Source organism: Lagopus leucura, unplaced genomic scaffold, assembly GCF_019238085.1.
Source record: "Lagopus leucura isolate 7727_CA_CO unplaced genomic scaffold, USGS_WTPT01 111-9_obj-0_obj, whole genome shotgun sequence".
Taxonomy (NCBI): Eukaryota; Metazoa; Chordata; class Aves; order Galliformes; family Phasianidae; genus Lagopus; species Lagopus leucura.
This window is the reverse complement of record NW_024966362.1, coordinates 13649-38007: the sequence shown is the minus strand read 5'-3', so window position 1 is coordinate 38007 and position 24359 is coordinate 13649. Positions and strand designations below refer to the sequence as shown.

The window sequence follows — 24359 nt, the reverse complement described above, 5'->3', positions numbered from 1 at the left end:
GATTTCTTACATTCGCAAGTCAGGATGTGAAAATAAAAAACAATGGGATGAACCACTGTCTAGGAGCCTGCAACAAACCAGAGCTCTTCCCTTCCTTGCTCATAAAATACATTTTTAGGGGCAGAGTACTGACATCTATGGATGTAAAACACAGTATAGAACGAGGCTGGGAAGAACACAAAAAAACAAACAGCTCCATCGAGTTACAGAGAAGAGGTAGGTATGCTTGAGCCAAGCCCCTCAAGTCCGCCTTTTTAAGCCACGTGTTTTGTCCCTTAATTAGTTGCCTCTTGCAGAAAAATCGAGCTGGAGAGGGGGCGGTCTGCAGCCCCCGGGTTGAGCTTTGAAATGCACTTTGGACTGAAGAAGTCAAGCTTGAAAGCAGAGATGAGAGTGCGAGCATCCAGAGAGGGTGAAGAGAGAGCAGAGCTCATCATTATTGCTAGTGTGTGGCCAACCAATTAAATCCCTGGGAGTAGAGGCAGCACAACAGCAGCAGTTGTGCCCGTTTAAGGCAGCATTTCTACTAAACTAGGTCCCTAAACCACAACTAACTCCTAAACATGCAAGACTAACAGCTCCCATTTCAAGAGAAACACCAAAGCAATTAGCTAAGCCTGTCCTCAACTCAGTCTGCCTCGGTGCTGCTCCAGAGTGAAACCCTTCACGAGTCAGGCATCTCTCCCCAGTTCTGCTCCTGCAGACCCAGACCCCTGCCCCAAAGCCCTGGGTGGAGGAACCCAGAGAAGCCTCTTCAAGCAGGCAGGGGAACCTCACGGACAGACACCTTGGCTCTGAAGGGGGAGCTGAGAGCTGGAGGGAGAAGGCAATCTGATATGAAGGAGATGTTGAAAACAGCCCCTGGAAGCTGCCAGGGAACCAAGTTCAATGGCAACCTCTGAAAGCCGCAGGAGAGCAGGCACGGTTGTCACTTCCTCAGCTCTCTGCAGGCACACGGGGGAGGTGCGACCCCGCAGGGACTCCAGGAGCCCGCAGAGCACTCACAGCTCCAGGAGGCCCGGCGGATCGCACGCTGCATCCAGCAACGCACAGCTGGCTCAGCTGCCTGAGCAGCAAACAGCCGGAGAACTGCAGCCTCCCCTGCGCAGCCTGCCAGCCTCCCCCCCGTGGCCAACACCCCGAGCCACCCACGGCGCACGGCCCCCCTCTCACATGCTCCCATCCGCCTCTGTCATCTGCTTGATCTGCCGGCTGTGCACCACCTGCTGCGCTCCCTCTGCCACTTGGTTCAGGCGCGTCTCCAGAGCGCTGCGCAGGTCGTTCACTTTCACATCCGGAAGGGGGTTGAGGCCAATGAAGACCCCCGCCCCCTGTGCGGCTTCCTCCTCCTCCTCCTCCTCCCGGTGAGGCAGCAGGTCCCGCCTCCTTCGCCGCAGGTCGAGGTCCGCCTGCAGTTTCAGGTCCCGGTTTGGTTTGATGTCACCATCCTGCTTTTGGTCCCCAGGGATCGCCACTCCTTTCTCCAGTTTTCGGGCAGCAGCATTCTCAGGGCTCGGTTTCTTCTCAGCACCATTTGCCAGCCCTCCGACCACACGCCTCTGCTTGCCCTGGAGCTCTTCCTGAAGGTCCTGGGCTGCGTCCACCCTCCTCTGCTGAGGATCCTCTTCCTTCACCTGCCCTTTGATGGCCAGTTCCCCCCGTGAGGCTGGCTGCTGTTCATCAGCCCCTTCAGCATCTGCAGCTCTCGGATGCTCCCGTAGGTGCTGCTCACTCCCTGCCACGTTCCGTTTATTCAAGGAGTCCAGTGCAACTGCCAGGTCTTTGGGCTCCACCTGACTCACTGCTTTGGCTTTAAGGTCTATTCCCGAGTCTCTTTCCAGAGTCTTTCCTGCTACTCCCTGAACCTTGGCAGCCCTCAGCTGTTCTCTTTGGATAGGAACTGTAGCTGCTTCCACAGCTTTCAGGGAATTCTCGTGGACGTCTCTTCCAGCTTTGGCTTCATGACCTCCTCCTGCATCTTCAGCCAAGGGCTTCTTTTCTAGGTGGTTTCTGGCTGCTGGAACACGTTGGGCATCTCTGTGAAGGGGATCCGAGTTCTCTGCAGCATTCCTAACAGCTCTGTCAATCTCCTGCTGTGCCACCTTCCGCTCCTTGGGAGGAACCCCAGGAATCTCACGCCCGTGCCCAGCCTCCTCCAGCCTTCCTGCTGTCACCCTGCGCTGCTCAGCTGACTCAGCAGCCTGCCTGCCTGCGCCCGGCACAGGGTGCTCCGGTGGCTCTTTACCCGGTAGATTTGCAGCAGCTTCTTGCTTAGCTCCTAGGTTCTCTTCCTCCTTACTCTTGGAGAGAGGCACAGCAGGCTCCTGTTGCATTTCTGCTGCGGAAGAAAAACTGACATGTACAAGCTTTTTTTTTTTTTCACAGAGAGCAATAGGTTCCCTGCTCCCACCATGTTGTGCACAACATGAGATTGAAGAATGAGATCACCACCAAGGGGCAGGTGGGGAAACAGGGTGAGACATGAGCAGCAGCATTATCTCTGCACAGGGGATCCCCACCTTGGAGCTCAAACACAGTTAGGAATGGCTTGCTGCAGACCGAATTTTGCCATGTGTTGGAGGGACCTGGATCTCTCCCAGCCTGATTTTGAAGCTGCTCTGAGCAGTGACCAGCTCACAGAGGGCTCACGCTCCCCGGTGGTTTCCTTACCTTGTTTTGGCTTCTCCTCTCCTCCCTCTTCCTGTCTTTGCTGGTGAATCTCCTTGTGTTGCTCTTCAATCACAGCCAGCAGCTTTGCCTGCTGGTCAAGTAGCTGCTTTTGCTGCACCTGCTGTTCTTTGATCACCTGCAGCAGCATGGCATGATCAAGCATTTTTGCCTGCTCTGCTTCTAGAAACAGAAAAAAGAAAAAAAATCCATGACTCCAAATCCTCACTTCTCACCTCTGAGTGTCGGAGAGACCGCAGTGGCTTTCTGCAGCAGGAAAGTCCCGGTCTGAAATGCTGCTGGACAGGCCAGCCCCCAGCCCTCCAGAGCAGGAAACGCCGTGGCACGACCCTGCACAGCTCTGACTGCGGGCACTGCAGGAGCACCACGTCCCACGTGGCAGCAGGGGGCCGGCAGCCTGCATGCAGCTCCAGGGCAGGCTGCAAGCACAGCGCCAGCCAGCAGCTCCGGGCACTGGGACTGGGAATGCTGCCCACCAGCGAGACCCCACGGAGTGAGTTACACAGAGCAGAGCACGGCTCAGGCCGAGCGGCAGTGACTCAGGTTGATTCACTCGCCGTCAGCTCCACGACACGCACAAAATGGTCCCAGTGCTGCACTGCTGCTACTCTCCTCTCAGGAGCCACTGGGTGAACCCCATCTGCAGAGCACGAGCGTGTGGCACTCGCCTCCTGCACCAGCCAACAGCTTTTTCCCCAAACTCGAGGTGTTTCTCCACCGTTACGCCCCAAAGGAAATAATGTCAAAATTAATAGCCTGTAAAACGCCATCTAAATTAAAACGGGATGCTGCTCACGTTAATCCCTTCCCAGCACAGCCGCCTAGCCCTGTCCTGCTAATCACCCACAGAGTGATTACGGAGAAGGATTTCCAGTTCACGTTACGGTGCTGTTAGCAGAGGGCCTCCGGAATTCCCCTCTCAGTGCGCTGCAGAATGTGGGGCTGCGGGGGGAGCGCGGCCTTTTGGAGCACAATTGACTCCTCACGATCTGTTTATTTTTCGCACTTGGTTCAAAATAAACAATGAAAGCATTTCTGCCATCTCTCCTTCCGAGCCTGCCGGTCCCAGCGCAGCATGGGAACGGTTGGGGTTGAGAGCAGGCAAAGGTTTAATGCCAAATCAAAGCGTTTCTGGCTGAGAGCTTTGCAAACACGCGGAGCTCCGTGTTTGTGTGGCACACCTCTTCCCCGCAAACAAAGGCTGCGCTGCCTCCCAGCTCCCCTTTGATGTCGGGAAGCAGAGCTCAGCCAGCGCTCGGGCTGGGCTCTAACAGGCACCCTTCATCAAAACATCAACAGCCATAAAAGCCAAGCACTGGGGCTCACCGAGGGCAGCGCAGCGCCGGGGTCACAGCGCGGTGCCAGGTGGCCCCGCACAGGGGGCACCCAGGGCTCCCCACCCTGCAGGGCACCCGGCTCTGCCCGTGTTTTGCAGAATCCAAACGGCCTTAGGCTGGCCGTGCTCGGATCGAGTCAGGGCTGCTGGCACAGGAGCAGGAAGCCAGAGAGCAGCCGTGACTCACGGCCTCGCGCCGGCCTCACCGTGCCAGGGACTCCAGCAGCAATGTGCCAACCTCCGCCGGAGGCGTCAGCTGCAGACAGGCACTAATTGCTGCCGTCGCCGAGGTGACTCTGGCCCAAAGCTATGTGCTCAGCAGAGCCAGGCCTGGCAGGGCTGGCACGTTCCTCCTGCAGAGGAATCTTGCACTGGCAGCCCACGTCCTGCACTTACCCTCCAGCTTGTTCTCTGCGTTCTCCGCTTGCCTGTCCTCCCCGTTCCGGCTCTCCCTCTGCTCCAGCTGCTGGGGCTGAGCTGGCTCCACGCGCTCCGGGAGGGGCAGCTCTGGCTTTTCACCTGCAGATGAACAAACCGACAGGTGCTGGCATCGGGGAGGAGCTCAAGGTTCTACACAGCGACTCTGCATCGCGTTGTCCCTGCCCGTGCCAGCACAGTTTATATTCAACCTGATGACTGCGAGGGAAGTCATAAAAAAAAAAAATATTTAACAATCTTATAGACTCATGGCAGCGAGCCAGTGCTAACTACCTCAGCCAATTAAAATGCACAAATGGCTCTAAGTCACTTTCAGATGGGCACTTAGCAATGTGTTACCTGTCAAGATCTCCCAGCTCCGCATCCCCAGTGAGCTGGGAGACGCACGGGAACAGCACAGCACCTGACATTTAGCAGGCTGGCAAACAACTGTTTGACAGATATTACAGTAGCTGTCAAAGCCACCAGATTCCTCCTTTCTGCCAGCAGCTGCTGAAGGGGCTGTGCACGCTCACGTGCTCATCTTGTGAAATGAGAAGGAAACACGGGCTGGAGGATGGAGCAAGGACACTGCCCGGTCACTGGGGGCACATTACGGGACCGGAGGATTTGTTCAGAGCCACGCAGAGGGAGCTTACCAGGATCTGCTTCTTTCTCCAGGGACCTCACCACCTCCTCCGCCTTCCTGGGGAACTGCAGCTTCGTTTTCTCCCCATCACCTGCAGCCTCAGCATTCTTCTCACCGGCCAGCACGGCAGCTCGAGCCTTAGCATCCTGTGCTGCTCTGCCCAGCTCCTGCTCTTTGTATGGCCGGCCATCCTTCGGCACGCTCACCTCCGGGGCGTTCTTCAGATTCTTCACAGGTTTCTCAGTCCCTCCCCGCGCTCGGTTCTCAGCTTCTTTCCCTTGTGCCTCTTTCTGGGGATGCAGCTCGGCTGGCTCACGCGGCGCCGCCTTCGGTGCGTTTCCTTCTTCTCCTCCGAGCGCCTGCTTGTTCTCAACAGAGTCCTCGCGCTCCCTCCCCATGTCCACCACCACTTCGTCGTGCGGGACGGGCGGCTCGTGGCGATGTGCTTCCCCCATGGGCAGGGCGATGCCTAGAGCGTACAGCAGCAGGGTCAGGGCTCGGCTGCCCCGTGCCAGTGGGCTTACGGTGTGCATGGCCATGCCTGGGTACCCGCTGCCCCCCGCATCTGCTCCCTCATCAACAGGCTGCATTCATAACCAGCCCCAAGAGCATCCTACAACGCACCAGCCCACGAGGCGACCAGCAGAGATCAGAACCTTTACCCAAAGCAGTCCCAGAGCTGACGGCCCTTCCCCACATCCCTCCTTACCTTGGTCGGGCCGGTCCAGCTGCACTTTCTCCTCTGGCTTTCCTCTCTCCTCGTCTCTCTCGGGTACCTCCATGGGCACTTTGATTTGTGGCTGCTCCATCTCCTCCTTCTCATCCAGCAGCTTTGGTTTATGGCGGTCATCCTCCGCCTCCTCCACCGCCGGGTTCTGCTCTGGAAACGCAGCACCGTTAGTGGAAGGGGTTACGCACAGCCGCACCGACAGCCCCCCGCCAGCACCCAGGTGGTTGCTGTGCCCACAGCAGCCCTGCTCCACGTGGCTGCTCTACTTCCACCAGCGCCAGCGAAGCGGGGCCGGGGCTTTGTTCTGCTCGCTGCTCCTTTCCCCAGTGCAGCAGCGCAGAGCAAGAGCTGCTGCGAGCCCGAGCCGCCAGATGGTAGCATCCGCCCGGGCTGCCCGCTGCAGGGCTGTGAGCATGGGGACCCGGGGGCCCAGCACAGCCCCCAGCACCCGCCCATGCTGGGAGAACACTGCAGAGCAGCTCCACGCCTGTTTTGTTATGTATTCCTTTCAATTTTCATAGCAGTGCAAGAGCATTTTCCCAACCTCTGCCGTTCCCCTGGAAGAAGAGGGAAGGGAGCAGCAGGTTTTGGGGAGCAGAAAGGAAAGACCGTGAGGACAAAGCCCCAGGAGATGTGGGGACCTGGGGGAAGGACCCTGGAGCACACTGCTCCCCAGGACAGAAGCAGAGGAGGAAACAGAATTGTTTCCCAGCACCGAAGTTGAACTGCAGATTTTTTTTCCATCCAACAAACTGAAGAAAAAAAAAATCATCTTCTGTAACAAAAAAAATTCCCAAGTCTCCCACCCTCCCCCCCCCCCTTTGCCCGCCCCCATGCAATTTCCTTTGGGGAATTAATTCTATAAACATCTTTCAATTTTCTCCTCCCCCTCCACAGGGCTGGTGCGATTTATTACAAGATGAACTCATGGGAAAGAAGTGATTGCCACAACTTCAGCTGCGTGGGCCTTACCCAAGCCGGGGAAGAAAAAGGCCAAATCCTGGCCCAGAAGGAGCCGTGCCAAAAGCACGCAGGGCTCAGCCAGAAACCTGGAGTCCTTGGCCCTGAGTTCTGCCCCGGCCACGTTCTGCAGCGAGAGTGGGAGGAAAGGATGCGGGCGTTCTGAGAAACCGCGGCCGATCCCAAGGGGCTGCCTGCACGGAGGGGCTCCCCAGGGCTCCGCGGTCAGGGCAGGATGCTCCGTGCAGGACGGCGCAGAGAGCAGGGGCTGGTGCCCACTGCTGGACGTGCGCCCTGGGAAGCAGCAGGATGCAGGGCCGTGCAGGGAGGCGCTCGGCGCGGCTCCCGCCGATGTTCCCAGCGAAAAGCCTGGCCCAGCAGCAAAACGTTATTGAGTGTCTCGGAGGAAAGGCGTCGTTCATTGGTCGGCGGAGCGCGGAGATTGCTGCGTACGGGGGAAACTGTTGGTGGATGAAATCAGAGCTGCAGAACGCTGCAAATGCAGGAGGAAATCATGGCCAGAGGTGGCCGTAACGCAATAGGATGTTGGAGAGGAAAAAAGAAAAGAAAAGAAAAGAAAAACAAACAGGAAAATCTGGGGAGAGAAGGAAGCTGTGCGCGCTAAGGGGAAGCAGGGGAGTTAAGGCAGAGCGGGCGCAGTGCCCGCAGCCTGTAGTGCCATGCCCAGTGTGCTACAGCAGGTGGAAGCAGCCCCGTGGCTGCAGCAGCTCCGTCGTAAATCAGGAGAGGGCTCCCACGGTCCGTGCTCTGAAAACAATGCGGGGAAAGGCAGAAAGAAAAACAAAACACAAACAAAACCCAAAGTCTCCATGCCATAATAAGACAAAGTTGCCTCTAAGCCGTCATTTGCTCAGCAGGAAACAAAATTAAGTTCATCATCAGGGCGTGAATTAACGACCTCTCACGCTGCATGGAAATCTACGAGGGGCTGTATGTGGTTTGCAGAGAACAATTTTGCTCAGGATGTGTAATAATCACTCTAACTGTCTAGTCGCCCTTCAGGTCCCTTTGGAGAGCGTTACAGTAATGCTGTGCCTCTTAATGTTTTATGAGCGGCGTTGGACTTTACAGGCAAAGGCTGAGAGGCTATAAAAGCTCCTCGGCTTACAGCAACACGCCCGGCCCCGCGCAGGGCTCACCCGCAGCACAGCTCCGCTCACACTCACGGACGTGGGGGGGCTGCTGGGGCTTTCTGCAGCTGATTTGTGAGCGCGTGTGCGCGCCGATGTGTTGTGGTTTGCCAGCAGCCTCTCCAGGCTGCAATAAAATTTCATGATTAGCAGCCTAAAAGCTTCCCTTCCCCCTGCTCCTGCTTCGGATGGGAGCAGCGGTCCCAGAAAGGCATTAAATCCCTCCTCACGTGGTTTTCACAGCTCTCTCGTCCACCGAAGCAGTGACCGTGTTGGGCTGTGCACCCATGCATCCCATACACATCCTGCTTGGGGATGGCGCGAGGAGACGGGGAGCAGCACTTCTTGGGGACAGCAGCACTGGGACACGGCCTGCTTGAACTTCAGCCCAGCAAAAAGGAGCTATTATCCATTTTGAAAGTGGATAATAGGAGAAAAGTGGGGATGGGAGCAAGCCGGCCCCCCACAACCCACTGAGCCCCGGGGGAGGGAATGGAGCGGGGCCGCCCCGCACAGCCTGGAGCACACAGGAGCCCCCAGGCACGCAGGCACTGAGCCCCGGCCAAGCGGCGCCCAGGAGAGCTCCCCCCTGATGGCTGAAACGGTGACAGATTTCACAAGGTTATCAAATGGCATCCCTGAAATTAGTTCACAGTTGTCTCCTGACGCACCAGCAGTAAAAACGAACCCAAATTACAGGAGGCTGATAGTTGCCTTTTCTGTGTCACAGGCGCTATTAAAAGCTCGCTCGCACAAAGCACCGGGGAGAGCTGCAGCAGCATCAAGCTGTTCCTACAGCGATTAGGGGCTGTGCATAATCCATGGCTCGCACATGTTCAGGGCCACTCCAGCACACAGCGCAGCCATTGCTGGTGGAGCTGCACCGGGATGGGCTCTTTTTGAGGTCAACGCAAAGCATCCAAGAGGGCAACCCGGTGGCACCCGCACCCACGGGGTATGGGATGTGTGGGGCTCGTGGTGCAGTGGGGAAAGGGGGCATTGCATCACGGCGTGAATCGGGGCTTTGTTACCAACGTTGCACAAGGCGAGAGGCACAGAGCGAAGCAGCAGCAGTGGAGTAAGGAGCTGAAAAATATTACAAAATCTTAATCCGCCCCATGAGACCCTCTAGGGTGCTTTCAAATACAGAGAGAAATTGCCTAATTAGCTTTTTTTTTTCTTTTTTTTTTTTTTTTTTCCCTCCTAATGGATAATTGCCTTCATGAGCTTCCACAGGCAGCTTAGCAACCTTTTACCATCCGTGCACACGCTGCATGGTGCAGCTGAACGCTTCTGAAAGGGGTTTTATACCTTTCCCGAAGAGCTGCTGACAGTAAACCTCAAGCAATACAGGCTGGGGCTGTAATGGGCACTTGGGTGTCGTTAGTAAAAACACTATTCAGAGCTCGCCGGTCAATACGTGTTCACATAAAAGGGCAATGTTCTAATATTCATAATCCCAGGGCCCACAGGGCAGGGCTTTAATGAAAGTCTGCACAGTTCTGGGCTGCTCAACATCAAAGGAGCCCATAAAGCTCCCCCTGCACTCTGACAGCAGCAGGCAGACGGCGCACGGCCGCGGCTCCCGTATGGGGGCAGGCAGAGCTGCGCATCCCCAGCGCTGGGGCACCGTGCTGCCAGGTCCCAGGAGGGAATTCTTTACCCAGGTGAAGCCCTGGCACTGCTGCCCTGAGAAGTGCTGGTGCCCCATCCCTGGAGGCCGTAGATGGGCCCTGGGCAGCTTGAGCAGGTGGGGGACAGCCCACGGCCTGGCTTTTGGGACTCAGTGATCTTTAGGGTCCTTTCCAAGCCATGGTTCTGATTGTCTGACACAACCCAGCAGCCAGTCCCAGGCGGTGCAGACACTGCGTGGGTACGGCACACAGCCATGGAGTGCAGCTCCCCACAGTGCTTCACGTGGGGAAGAAGTGGCAAAGAGATGGAGCAGCTCCAGCGGACACCGTCCTTTATGGGACTTCTTTTATCCTCCCAGCCACAAGCACGCGTGTCATTAGCGACTCCTCCTGAAACGAGCAGCTGTTCTTTGGCCATTACTGCTCCAAAATTAACCGAGACGGAAGAATTCAATCGCATCCCTCCTCCCAGCCCTGCTGAGTGAGCACGATTAAGGGATTGAGAGCATCTTTTGCTCAGAGTTCACGGGCAGCACAGCGCCTGGGAAGGCGCATGCATCTCGGGTGAGCTGTGAGAGCAGAGGCAGAAAACCCCTCAGCTGCCAGGGACGCAGCGACCCAGGAGTGAATGTTATCGCGGCAGCACCGCTGTCAGAGACGCTCAGAGCTGCTCAGCAGGAACCCAGCCAACAACAGGGAGGGAGGATAAGCTCCAGAAGAGACGGCCCTTCTCTCGCTTCCGTTCTCAATCTCGGCGAGGATATTTCAAGGCCCCCAAAGAACAAAAAGCTTGAGCAGAATGGAGCAAAAAATAAAATAAAGAAACAGGACGCAGGCACAGAGGAGGGGCAGCACGGGGTCAGGAGACACCTGCTCGTGGTGGCCTTGCGAGGCCAGCCTGCAGCTGGGGAAGGGAGGTTCGGCTGTAATTCCATCAACGGCCACGGTAAACAAATAATAAATAACGTGGACCCGTAAACAGAGCTGAGGCATAATCAAGGGCTTTGTCAGAGCTAAATCTGAATCCAAATTTACAACCTCACAACCAAAAAAAGTCAGCGCCCGTAAATTTACATACCTTTGAGCGCAGTGAACGGCTTGTTACAGGGAGCAGGATGGGCTGGCAGCATGCTGGGAGCAGCAACGGTCAGCCAGCACCAGGCTGTCCTTGGGCAGCGCTGGTCACCTCGTGGGGACATCCACGCTCTGCTCCCACTAAAGGATCCCAGCCCTGCACCCTGCCTGTCCTTCCCAAAGGGACCACGGGAGCTCCCAGCTGCACTCCAGGAAGCACAGCTTTCCTGGGCAAAACCTGCAGGGAGCTGCCTGGGCATCACCCAGTGCTCACAGCAGGCGGAGCTGGGACCAGAGCTGGAAGCACGACTCAAGCAGCCTCATACCTGGGAGTTTGACAGCATCCTGGTCGAACCTGTCCTCCTCTCCCTCCAGGTGCTCCATGCCCACTGCTTCGGTCTTCACCGGCGTGTCTTCAGTGGCAGACAAGGTGGTGTAGGTGCTGATGATCAGCATTCCCAGGCCAATCCACAGGATGATCTGCAATGGGCAGCAGCTCTGGTTAGCATGGCAAAGCAAATGACACTGCACAGTGTTCTGCATGCAAACAGTGTTTCTGAACAACTCAAAGCAGTAAGGGAGAGTTGAGGAGAAATGGAAGAGGTGAAAAAGGAAACAGTTGCTCTCGGCAGAGGTTTGTTTGTATTTGGATGGAGAGGCACAAAACAACAGTTTCAGATGCTGGAAGCTGTTGTAAAAGACTGCCTCTGTATCAGAAGGGCTCAAGAGGAGGTGGACAGGGCATCAGAATAGAAAAATGCACATGGTGGACAGGAGTCCAGCTGCACAGGAACACTGCCTGGCACTTTGAGCAGCTACACTGCAACACTGCACAGTCAGCTCTGGCTGAGAGCAGAGGTGCCTGACCTGTTCACAGGCCAGGTTTACCTGGGAACCATTTAAAAATTCTTCTCTGTGAAAGCAAGATGTCCGTGCGCAGTCCTGTGGCTAATGGTCCACGGATGGGGTAGAAGCTAGGAAGAAGCTGCTGAGAAGTAACTCAGAAAGCTGAGATCAAAGAGAAGGAACACAGCGAGACAGAACCTGGATCCTGTGAGGGGAAGGACTCTGCAAAGAATTTACCTAACTCAGAAAGGGCTCATCCCTGCCTTACTGCCCAGAATCCTCATCCTGCAGCATGCACACCACACTTAACAAGGGGTACAACAAGAGGATGCAGCTCAGCGTGAGAAAAAGCAGAAACAGCCACTGGGGAACGTGAACACAACAGGAGCTGCCACGGGCTACCGGAGGAGGGAGAAGTTGGGAAATGAAAGGGGGAGCCCACAATAGAAAGGTGAAGTCCAAAGGGAGAGGTGGGGCCGGCGCTGGGCTCCCCATTGCTGCAGAAGTGGGGTCAGTGTGGTCAGCGCCCAGGAGACGCCTTCGGAAGGAAAAGGGATCAGCAGCACAGCCAGGGAGCAGAGGGCACATCTTAGAGGGGCTGCAAAGGAAACAGAAGCAAGGTCTGCTGCCGGCCCTGTGCACAAAGAGCAGACATCCTGCAGGCCGGGAGCAGCAGGCAGGTCCCTGCCCTCCACTTCCCCCCCCCTTGCACGACCCACAGCCCTGGCAGCAACGCGGCTGTGCCGGCGTCCTCCAGAAACAACAGCAGAGAGGAAGAGCATTTCCACAAAGAGGATGTATTCTGGTGCCACAGGAACCGGGAGCCATGTGGGAGAAAAGGGAAACCGTAGGAAACGGCTGAAATCACTGCTGGTTTTAAAAGGGTTTTTGTTGTTTCTTATCTTAATAGGGAACCACGGGCTTGAATGTTGTGGATTTAAACCCCTCTGATTGTTCAACATTTAGAGTTCATCTGGGAGCTTCCCAGGGGCCAGGCTGCCCCACACCTCCATCCTCACCCAGCCCAAGAATGCTGCAGACCTGAGTGGAGGTCTGTAATTCGGCTCCATTCCACAGAGATACCTACGGTGTGCAAAAAAAATAACAGGGAGGGAGTTGGTGCTCAAGGGACCATCGGGGCCAACCTCTGGCAGGAGGTTGACAACCTTCTGACAAGAGCAGCAGCATGGGCTGCAGGGACTCAGTGGTGCCCTGAGGAAGAGCAGGGGCAGAAACCACCCAACGCATTTGGGGTGGAGAAAGGGGAAGAAGCAGAGCGTGCAGAGCAGCTCTGAGCCAGCAGCTGTTCCCACAGGGGGAATCTCCTCCACCCCTCTGAGGGGAACCTGGGAGCCACCGAAGGGCTCCTGGACATGCACTCTGTAGGAGGAACATCCCTCCGGCCACAGCCTCCTCCTGCCTGCAGCTCAGCACACCAAGCACCCATCTCCCGAGAGCAGCACTGGGGCCCGGCCAGGAACTTGGAAGAGGAAGTTTACGCATCCGTTTCCTCTGCTGCTTGCTTTCTCTTGGCTGTGCTTCCTCCCAGAAGAAAGCTTGAACTTTGAACAGAGGTGTCATTAGCTCAAAGCATCTCCTCTGACCACGCCTGAGCCAGCAGCACAAAGCAAGAGCCGCGTTTGCCTCAAGTGACGACATCTCCTGAGCAGTGTTGTTTTGGACACTGTGCACTGAGGGACGCTGTAAGCACAAAGGAATGCAGAGCTGTGTCCCTCCCCGGCTCCTCCACCATGACAGCAATGCACAGCACTGACCCAAAGCAGAGAGGGGAACGTCCCACCATGCAGCAATGAGCACTGCCTGACCCAAGCAACAACCCCTGCAGCTCCTCTTCCCTGAGCGGGACAGCAGCAGCACGGCCTCCCAGGGAGGGGCCTCTCAGACACACGTTTGTGTCAACACTGAGAAACCAACACCTTCCTGCTGGAAGTTCAAAGCTGTGTTTACAGACCTGAGCACGACCTTCAGCAGTGTTCTGCCAATCCTCCCCAGGGCAGCGGGACACGGAGCTGTGCCGTCACAGGAACGTGCTGCAAGGAAGGGGATGCTCCTCCCCAGCTCACCCACAGCCCCACAGGGCTCACTCCGAGCTTTTCACTCCCCTGCCCTGCTGTCACTGCTCTCTCCAGCAGCCCGCCGTCCCCACGTTGATCCCAGCTCCTAACCTGCACGTTGGCTGTGACAATTCACAGCTGGGTGGCAGAAGCCAATGTCTGGGACTGCCTGCTTGCCCTGCAGCCCTCGTGGTTGCTTTCAGTGCTGTATCATACCCTAAGTTGGCATCACCTTCCCAGCTCTACAAAACCCAACTCCAGAGCTGCCAGCTGCTCCATGCTGGACCTCACTGGAAGCCAGAGGTGGCCCAACACATGTGGAAGAAATACTGCAAGAGTTCAGATAACCCGGCAAGTCAAAGAGCTGGATGAGAGAGCTGCTGCTTTGGAAACATGTTCAGAAGGGTGCAGGTGGGGAGGCAGAACATGTACGTGTGTTGTTCAGGCAGGGGAAAGTGAGGAGGGACAGCTCTGCCCAGGGCAGCTCCTTCTCCCCCCGTACTGCCACTTTTCACAGGAGCACATTTTGATGGAGTGCAGCGCCTGGATCAAAGGAAGAAGGAATGAAGGAGGAGACCAAAGAAAGAGCTACGGGGAATGAATAAATGAGTCTCTGCAGAAGGCCTGGAGGGACAAGGAGAGGGTTGGGCCCCGGTCTCAGCTCTCAGAGCTGAGGCACGGAGTGCTATGCAGCTGGAGGCGCTCCTGAGGACAGGTGTGCCCTTGCTGCAGCACTTCAGAGCATCGGTCAAAGCAAGTATGCAAACTTGACAGGCCATGGATCATTCAAGAGAAGACTGGACAGCTTGCTAGCAGCCCCTTCAAATGCCAGGGTAACCCGGGGGCTGATGCTTCAGATAATCCTCTGTGGGATTTTTGCAGGACAAATATCTCCAGTCCTGTGAGCAGCATTTTAGGTCACGCACTGTGAGCACCCCAGCGTTCAACTGCAGGCAGCTGAGAGTCGCCTTGGGCAGCCAGTGAGCTCAGCACACCCTGAGTGCAGTTTCAAGGCACTGCAGAGAAACGTTCTGGCTCGGCCGGAACAGAAAGCAAGACTTGAAAGTGCTCTTTGTTTCCCTGAAAAATCCAGGCTGGCATTCAGACTCCTGCTTGGGGTTTCAGTCAAAGAAGTTAGGACCAAAGTGTCAGAATTCAGAGGGAAAGCTGGAAAGTTGGACTATTTCCTTGTGTCAGAGAAAGCGTGGGGAAAGAAAAAAAAGCACCCTGCTTAAAAGCTTCACATACGTTTGCAAACCCACAAGTCATTAAACTCAGAAAAAGCCATTAGTTCTGTAGGACCCACAGAAATTCTTGCTCTCCCTCTGCTGACTCCGCAGTTTGCCGAAAACCTTATTCCCAGATCAGTGCTGTCGTGACTGGTGATGCTGGAGCACAGGCCTGCTAAAAGGCCATGGATTCAGTCATTGTTAGAAAAAAAACAAAGCATGTTAATTTTGACCCCATAAAAGCGCAGTACTTGCAGAACCAGAGAGATCAAGCCCAGCAAAGAGCCACTTTGTTTCAGTCCCCGAGGAGGCCAATTCAAACTGGAGCAAAAGGAAAAGCTCAACTTTTAATAGCCTCTGAACGACCCCAATCTTTTAAAGATCAATTCCTGAAGCAACACCTCTACGTGTGTGTTCCCTTTTATTATTATTTTGGTTGAGACCAGAGAGCTGTAGGTCAGCAGCAAGAACCACATCGCTGGGAAGCCCTGTTTATTTTACCCAGCCCAGGTAGGCTGAGATGTAAGGTTTTATAGGCTGCCTGGATTCCCCAGTCTGTGGATACAGAACCTAAAGCCCGTCAGAAGGCGGACTGGAGGCAGCATTTCACGCAGCAAATGAAAGCTTTGCTCGCAGCTTAGAGGGATATAAAGAGCCTCTGTGCAAAATGGGGCAACCATGCACTGAGCCAGCCTGTGAGCTCCGAGCAGGACGGTCCCACCTGCGATAAGTGGCTACAGCAGGGAGCACCGAGCAGCTGCCCTCCTGCAGCCACATGAATGCTGTTCCCAGGCTCTGCAGAGGGCTTAGGGGAATGCCAAGCAGCAGCATCACTGACCTGTGAACAAAGTGCATTCTTGTGGATCTTCTTGTAAATAAGAGCTGGGCAGATGAAACAAATCAGACTTCCCATCGTAGCACCTGTCAGGCCCAGGACCGTTTCCACTGGCAAAGAAGAACAAGAGGAGTCAGCAGAGCTGTTCTCTTCCAGAATCACGAGCACAGCAGCCCTTGGCAGCTGCCTGCAGTACGAGCCAGGCCATCCTACCCAGCAGAGCCAGGAAGAATGAGCACTGAGCAGCCCTTTCCCCAAATTCCTCACTCACCATTAGGGATCATGATGCCTCCTATCATGGTTCCAAACACGACAGCCAGCGTCAGGGCTTTAAAGCGAAGTGGGGGCATGTAACCCCCAGCAGCAAAGGTGCCATCTTTTTGCTGGAAGAGAAAAGAATGAACTGAGCCCCTGTTGCACACCTGCACAGTTCTGAGGCAAACACCCCTCGGGCTCTGCCAGTGGGGTAAAAGGAGCCAGGCAGACCGAACAGGGGCAGTTTCAACACCTCAGCACTGTGATCTCTGCAGTGATGGGGCAGGGGGCAGCTAGATGTAGTTGGATAGTTTTAATACGCGACTGCATCTGAACCTTCAAAACAAGACTGACAGGAGGCACGCAGCCAAAGCTGCTGTTTTCATCCTGCCCCAAATGTGAACTGCACAGCTGTATCCAACTCCTTCTGCCAGTGATGCTGCCGCAAGTGGCCCCAAGGCCGAGGGCATGAGAAACAGGCGCAGCTGAGAAGGCTGGAGGGAGAGCGGGCGCTGGGAAGAGCTCTGGTTTTGCTGCACTGAGGCATCCCCAGCACCTCCGGGAGCAGGGCTGTTCCCACCGCGTTGCAGTGTGTGGGCCGGCTCCTCCGACGTGACGGAAGACACCCCAGCTGGGCTGCAGAGGATGAGCAGAGCTGCGGGGGAGCTGCTGATGCTGGAGGGTTTCCAGATGCCCTCCATTTCCCGTCCCAGCCCACGTTCCCCGAGCAGGAGGTGTGGAAAGCACAGGATGCCACGGACCCACGTGCCCTTGAAAGCCAGCGGGTCCCCACGCTCCTGGGCACAAAGATGGGACACAAAAGCAAAGTGACACATTTGGAGCCCAGGGGAGAAGTGAGGCTTCCCCAGCACTTCCAGCCCTCCACGTCCGCTGCCTCGCTCCAACAGCCTTCCCCCATCCCCAGATTCTCCCAACGTGAGAAAAGAGCCGGGGGCTTCTCACAGGCAGAAGTGGCAGGATTTAGAGCTATAAATTGCTCGAGTTTTATTTCCTGCCCTAAGAGGTTTCTATTTATGCAGATACACAAAGGCCTCAGAACATTCCCACAATCTCTTACTGTTATTTACTGAATACCATCGGCATGCTTAGTGCCGTACAATACACAGAGGAGAACACGCTACTGCCACAAGGGACTCACAGTCTAAATCAGACAGACCAACTATAGTCACAGCGGCTGTCTGAAGATCTGACCCTGGGAAAGGTGAACGTGTGGGAGAGGGCTGTGCTGCACTGCAGCTCCACGCTGTGTCGGCACCACGCGGCCGGGGAGACACTGAGAAGGGGAGATCTGAACCCCAAAAGGAGAAGGCTGTGCTCAGGGAGCTGCTGACAAGGTGGGAAGATGGGAATTATAAGAGCAGGAATGAGCACAGGCACACAGAAGAAATGAGGCTAGGCTCTGAGGCCAGGAACAGAAGCTTGAGCTAAATGCAAAGCGAGATTGAGTTGGCCAGCAAAAGAATGCCAGCTGGAGCAGCAGGAAATAAGGAGGCTCCTCTGTTTCCAAAAGCACATTTCTCCTTCTTTTTGAGGGAGAAAACCACCTCAGCTCTGAACTGTGCAGCACTTCCATGCGAGAGCCAAGCAGGGAAGCAGCAGCCACGTGAGCTGGGGGGCAGCAGAGCAGGGCAGGCCCCCGGCTCACAGCCCTGGCACTGCTGCCCACGGGATTCCACCACAGAGGACAGGAAACTCAAAGCACCACGGATTAACCGCTCAGTAGAGCAGAATGTACAGGCTGCCATCAGCCTCCTGCTGTGCACGGCAGGCACTTAACCTGCAGTGGGAGCTGAGCATTTGTCCCTCCAGGCAGCAGCACCCACCCACGAGTCAGAAACGTGCCACCGTCATGCAGTCCCACAGAACCGAGGCACAACTGCAGCCCAGGTCAGCAGCCAACAGCAGAAGCCAAACAGTCACAGGAGCCCTTCAACAAGCAAGTTTCCAAAGCGCACACCAAGGCAGCTCCTGGCCACACGAGAGGGTCTTACCTGCTGCTCAAAGAGAAGGGTGTTCAGCGCCTGCCTGCATGGGAGAATCATCATCGGGAAGCCCACAGCTACCGACATCATGAATCCCACTCGGATCATCTCCGTCACAAGGTTGGAAGGGAAGTTCATGAGGACATTCCCAGCAATGGCTTCGGTGTAGCTCACGTAGCCAAAGAAGCCCACCTGTCCGGCGGGAGGGGAGGTGAGCAGGGGGGGTCGGACTCCAAAGCACGTGCACAGCAAAAGGGTGGGGGGCAATGAGTGCCCAAGGGTGAGGATGAGCCAAGGAGGGAGTGTGGGGCCACCTCCATAGGGAACCTTCTGGGAGCCCTGGCTGCAACACCCCCCAGAGCTGAGGCATCATTCCCCATTTCGTTTTGCTTTCAGCAAAGTGTCTTTGAGAATAAATACAGATAAGGAGAACCCAGCCCCATCTGGAAACAAATCATCGCCCCCACTGCCCCTCCAGAGCGTGACTTCTGGCAAGGAAAGAGAAGGGGAGGTTTCTTACCGTAATGTAAAAGGTGGTGACCACGTTTAGGGAAGAAGCAAAGATGGAGCTCATGATTTTAACGGACGGCTCATCCAAGCTATCATAGGTAGGCAAGACCTGACTGTTGAAAAGGGTAAATTATTTGAGGAAAGTTTCTAGAAAGAGGGAAAAAAAAAAACAAACTCGAGTGCCTCAGCCCAGCAGCGAAGCCTCCCTGACACCTTCCCCCTATGGAGCATAAACACTCGCCTCTATTCCACAATTTATACTGCTAATGCCAAGAGATTGCAGAACACTCATAACTCTAAGTGTTGCAAAAATATTCCTGCTCTCCCCACCCCACCACGTGGAGCTGAACGTGTGATGTAAACATTTTGGTTCAAAAGTGTTGCAAAATTAATGGCCGTTTGCTCCACTGAGCACCAGTGGCACCAGGCCAGGCAGAGCACGGAGATTATTGTTCTTGGAGCCCTCAGCACTGATAATTAAAGTAACGCAGTGTTTACAGAGTAAAAGCAGGAAGAAGGTTAGAGCATCACACTGTCTAAACGAAAAGTTAAACAAACAGAACTAAATGCAGTGCCTGTCATATTTCGGTGCTGCTGTTGGAGCTCAGTTTATAGGAAGCTGGGAGTGCTGACTGCATGGGATTTGGGGTACTTAGAGATTTGGAAAGCTTGTGGAATGCACTTTTTGACATCAGATGCATATTTTAGCAACTCATTAATGTCTGGTTATTTGAATTCAAGTGGCTGCATCCGGGCCTCATGTTACTGAAGTAATCGAGAGGAGGGGGAGCACCCTGTGAGATGGAAGGGGGCATCCCCAGCTCCAGTGGGCAAAAAGCCACAGACAGAAAGTGTGTCAGGCAGAGGAGCAAAATCCTTAACCCTTAATCCCTGAACTTCAAGGGGCTCCGCACGAACTGAGCTGAGCATCCGCACGAGGAGCCAAGCAAGGCCCTCTGCTGCAGGACTGCCTCACACAGCTCCTCCGCACACAGCGCCAGCTGCCTGCAGGGACTGATGCTCACAGGGGCACTGAGCACCCATTTGTCCTGTCCTCACTTTCAGCAGAACAACCACCGGCAGAAATCAGGGGTTTCCTCCTGCAGAGCTCCTCCTGACCCCCCCCAGGGCTCGGTGTCACAAGGAGGCTGCAGCCCAGGCAGCCCTGCGTCCTCCTGCTCCATCCTCAGCCCCGAAGCACATTTCCATGTCGCACACCTGTGGAGCAGTGACCCACTTTGTGAGCTCTGCAGCAACAGGCCAGCTTCTAAAGAGCCAACGGGTTCAGACTTCCAAGTAAATTAAGGTCAGCTTTTCAAGGTACAATAATAGTGCCTTTATTTTTCCTTACTGCACACATGCTGCATTTACATGCTGAAGGAGCTTTGTTTCAAGTCACAATTACGTATTTTTTATAAGGTGATTCAGAGGTTCAGCAAAATCAAACCTATCCAGCTGAGAACACTCTCATAAGGACTGCCTGGGCTGGGGCAGCACATTGCCCCAACCCTTGGAAAAAACACACTGCTTTTGGTTTAGCTTGCCACGTAAGTGCAGTGATGGAGTCTATATTTAGGTACATGCACACTGCTCCAGACCAAATGATTTCCCTGCATTTCCAGCTCCCCGCAGCACTGTGCTGGGTGCTGTGTGGGCACTACCACATAAAAAAAAGAAACTACAAAAATGCCACAATACAAACTAGGTAAAGCTGTACAAGAATACAGCTCCCCTCGCCAGTTGTAATGGAGACATTACCAGCAAGGCTGGAACGTGCTCGGGTGGGGACCGAGCTGCCAAGAGAGCCCATAAGTGGAAAAAGATGATTTGGATGGTGTGTGTGGGTGTAAACACAGCAGTCTGAACAAATTTTATCTGTCACATTCATTTGCTGTTGGCATGCTACCCGCTTGCTAGAACTACAGGGGGGAAAGCCCAGCTCTGCCAGCCTTCCAAATGAGGATGGTCTTTTCCGTGTCCACATTTGGATATACGTTTCTATTTCAAGCCTGTTACTATTCTGGCCGGGCACGTATTGCTCACTTGCCATTTTGGTGCAGAAGGTAATGCAGCTAGAAACGTGAAAATAGCCTGTTGTCATCCTGCCCTCCTGCATGCCAAAGGAAAGCCTTGTGAAAAGCAGGTAACTGGAAACATGCAAACAGCTACCCAAAGTCAGTGACTCTGCGGTCCTCTTCTGTGTATTTGCAAAGTGATTTAGGGTAGCAGAGGGCATGCATTGCCCTGCAGGAGCCCTTGGGAGCACACAGCCCCACTGCCCTCCCTGGTACTGATTCATTCTCTACAAGAAACAGGGGAAATCCATTGCTTATGCAGCTGTCCCGAAGCAACGTGCATTACACTGAGGAGCCGTTTGGCCCAAAAGATGTCATGTTGCCTAAATACAATAACTCCCAAGTGAAACACAGCTCCCTCCCTAGGTAACAAGAAGGGTCACAACTGAGAGAGATGCTGTACTTCTGCAGGCTGTAAAATACTTGGATTAAAACAAAATAGGAAACCAGATGGTGCGTATCCCATGCGGATCCTTACGACCCTCCTCCCTCACAAAAAGGCACTGCACACCACAACAGCCAGGAGTGGGAAGGTGGGTACTTACGACTGACAGGCAAAAGACATGCCAAAGATGGGGATGCAGCGAAAAATGCCCTCCCAGCGTGTGTAACTAACTTGCTGCAGCCACTGCCCGCTGAAGAGGCCGTGCTTGAAGGACGACAGCACGATCTGCAGCCAAGAGAAGGAAAAGGGGGTAAGATCCAGCAGGAATGCCAGCAGCGGGACGCAAGGCAGCGTGTGGCAGCTCGGTGAGAGCAGTGCCTGCTGTACCACGGCCTGCTCTCAACCCCCCGCTCCCTTACCCCACCCCACGTACTCTGATAGTGCTCCAAGCATCCTCACCGGGCCGCTTGCCACTGTGGGCCCTGGGTCTATTTTGTGGCAGTCCCCCCCCCCCCCGGTTTGATGCCATCAGCAGCACACAGCAGGGTGGAACCATTTCCACCGACACGTTTCACCACGAGACTTATTGCTCCCAGACATTTCTTTTGCACTTTTCTTTTCTAAAACAGGAAGCCAACGTTTGCCTCGGAGAATCCTCTTCAACAGAGACAGACAAAAGCTCCTTAAAAAGGAGCCCACCAGCACACTGCTGCTCCAGGAGCACTCAGCACCGCCAGCTCAGTGGGGACAGGGAAAAACTTCAGGAAAACAAGGGGAGCAAGGCACCCAGCTCAGGCACAGGGGCTCTTTTGCCACTGACAAGGAAGCTGGCAGACATTGGGTTGCACAGGAAACAGAAGGTAAATACGTCTGAATGCCTGTTTATAATATCCCCTGAATAGGGGTTTTCTAATCCCCAGAGATTACTTTTAGTGCAGCCAACTCTCATGAAATGTTGTGGTTTTCTTAAAGGCACAGCTTCTGGAACACACTAGTTTTGTGAAACACTCATTTACAGTTTCCAGCTTCATTACAGCTCAGAATTGTAACGCAGCCCAATCTACTAAAAAAAAAAAAAAAAAGTTAAATACGTGGAATTTCCACTCCTCCCTTTTCTTTCTTTTGCTTCAGCTCTTCCAGGCCTGAAGTTTGGTGGAGACAGGGCTGGGGCTCCATGATCAAGCAGCCTGAGCATCAGTCTCCACCTCTCAGTACATGGTGCTATATGATGAAGCTTGGCCAAGCCAAACAGAACGAGCTTTGGACAACCCTCAGCTTACCCTACTTGATCTAAATGGTCAATAATCCATTTATCTCAGTAAAGGAAAATGTTTCTAGAAAAATCTCTGAAGAAATACACTCCATGTGTCAGAGCTGAGAGCTTATGAAGTCTCCAGAGCACAAGAAGCAGAAACGCAATCACACTTGTTGCCTGAGAGACATTCACCACTGGCTGCAAAGAAAGCACGCAAAGCCTGTGCTCTCAACAAGAAGAGCCTTCCCTCTGCACATTACAAACACTGAGGTTTCAAGGCAAAGCACCAACGCATGACAAAAGCCCTCGTGTTTCCAGGCACTTTCTCCCCACGTCTTCTATCCTCTGATTTCTACGTCGGAGCTCTAAATTACATGACATCGATGAGCAGAATAAACCACAATTCAATCTGCTCGCCACCGCAATCCGTTGCTTTGTAGTGGCACGCAGATCTGCCATCAGCTCCTGCTCTGTGCTCCTTCCCCACAAGCCCAGCACACGGGCAGCAGCTCAGCCCCCGTGCCAGGCCCTATCAGTGCTATGTATCAGGAAGGACACGTTACGCTCGAGCCCTGCGCCTGCAGGCTGCCCCCACGGGGCGCACAGTGAGCACCTGTGTGAGCCAAGCGGGAAACCTCCCATCATCAGTACTCACCACGAACATGAAAACGGTGTAGAAGATGAGAGCCATGGCACTGAATGACTGTATGGAGGCCATCATGTTCCTCTGGAGGCTCAGGGGAAGCACGATGCACAAGGAGACGGCGAAGAGCAGCACGATGCGGAAGCTGCCGGACACCTGGAGAGGGAGCAGCACACAGAGCACGCTCTGAATGCCTCACCACATTAGTAAAGCAACTCCCTGATGCAACTCTATAGGTATTTAAAGACTCAATGCTGAAAGCTTGCCATTTCTAGAGCTGGGTCTGTGATTAGCTCAGACAGTCACTGGGTGCCACTGTTGCTCTGCACAGTACGTGACCGGTCCACCCTGAAGTGGAAGTATTGGGCTGGGGGCAGAGAGGGGAGGGGGCTTTAAACACTAATCCAACACAAGCGATTTGAGTATTTTCCATGCAATTAAATAAAAACTGAACTTACTTGGGGAATGGGAGATTGAAGTCTTGAAAATTCTGATCCAGAAAATTAATCAAAAAACTCACATTGGTATTTATTATAGCAGAACACTCTGGAATGCTTGGAAATATTTAATACCTAATTTGGCTGCAGCCACAACGCATCTTTTTAACTTCACAGTCCCTTAATCAGAGCTTAGCAGCATCAGGAGGAGCAGATAACAGCCCCGCCAGGAGCACAGGGGTGCGAGGGGTACCGGCTCAGACAGAGGAACTGTCTGTCACCACCTGGCAGGGGGAGGCATTAGGGCAGAAACATCGGATCTCCTTCGTTAATCTGCTCCAGAATTAATAGCGACCAGTATTAAAGGGGTGTTTTGCTGGCAGTGCCTTAAGGGAGGTTTTGCACATCTGATTGTTTCCTCTACTTCTGAGCCACTAAAGCTTCCCTGGAGGTGCCCCCACAGCAGCTCGTGGCCCTCTGAGCACACGCTGCTCCATTTAAGGGAACTGGGAGCACTGCCTGCACAGCAGCTGCAATGCAGCGAGGATTGATTTACCTGAAATCCAAGCAGCCGGGCAAAGAAGTTGGACCCCAAGTCACCAATGACAACATAGAAAGCAATGCAAGTTCCCAGCATCAGCCCAATCATGCTGCAAAACAACAAAGTACGGAGAGATTAGGAGGCTGAAGCAGGAAGCCTGGAAGGCAGCCGCAGCACAGGTTTAGCACAGACGCTGCGCCCAGCCACAACAGCTGCAGATTGCTCACAATCCTCCTGCACTCTCCCGTTGACCAAGAGGCTTCCAGAGGATACAAAGAGTACATTTAAAGGGACTTAAGAGAAAATCCACGCAGGCAGTTGCTCGCTCATCTGCAGAGGTGAAGCAGGCTCAGCACGCCTTGCTTCAGCGTACATCCATCCCTAACTGCAGACAACTTCCCAGCACGACACAAAGGAGACGAGGCCCAGATTTTACCAATCTCACACTGGAAATGTTTGGCAAGAAATAAAGTCAGTCCTCCATCTACAGGGATACAGTGGGGCTGTGCATCAGAACGAGCCCTGCTGGAGCCAGAGCTCTTAACATGGCTCTTAGCAGCTTGGCTAAGGCCATCAGCTCTACATTCAGCCCCAGCAACCTAAACTCGAGGAAACTCTATCCACCTCTCCC

The 24359-nt window shown here is 54.4% G+C and overlaps 1 protein-coding gene across 2 annotated transcripts in view; it reads right to left on the bottom strand.

Annotated features, from left to right (window-relative positions):
- Positions 1-924: 924 nt before the first annotated feature.
- SLC38A10 (solute carrier family 38 member 10) overlaps positions 925-24359 on the bottom strand; it is a 29039-nt gene continuing 5604 nt past the window's right edge. Inside the window, exons 4-16 of one of the 2 annotated variants that reach the window (XM_042893093.1) lie at positions 23744-23837; positions 22763-22906; positions 21013-21137; positions 18403-18505; positions 17892-18074; positions 15896-16007; positions 15628-15734; positions 10966-11119; positions 5800-5970; positions 5101-5559; positions 4421-4543; positions 2671-2850; positions 925-2338 (exon numbers count right to left, since the gene is read on the bottom strand). In XM_042893093.1, the coding sequence (XP_042749027.1) occupies positions 1170-2338; positions 2671-2850; positions 4421-4543; positions 5101-5559; positions 5800-5970; positions 10966-11119; positions 15628-15734; positions 15896-16007; positions 17892-18074; positions 18403-18505; positions 21013-21137; positions 22763-22906; positions 23744-23837 (3124 nt within the window). In that variant the 3' untranslated portion in view covers positions 925-1169. The remainder of the gene's footprint in view (positions 2339-2670; positions 2851-4420; positions 4544-5100; positions 5560-5799; positions 5971-10965; positions 11120-15627; positions 15735-15895; positions 16008-17891; positions 18075-18402; positions 18506-21012; positions 21138-22762; positions 22907-23743; positions 23838-24359) is intronic. The other variant, XM_042893094.1, reaches the window with a different exon arrangement.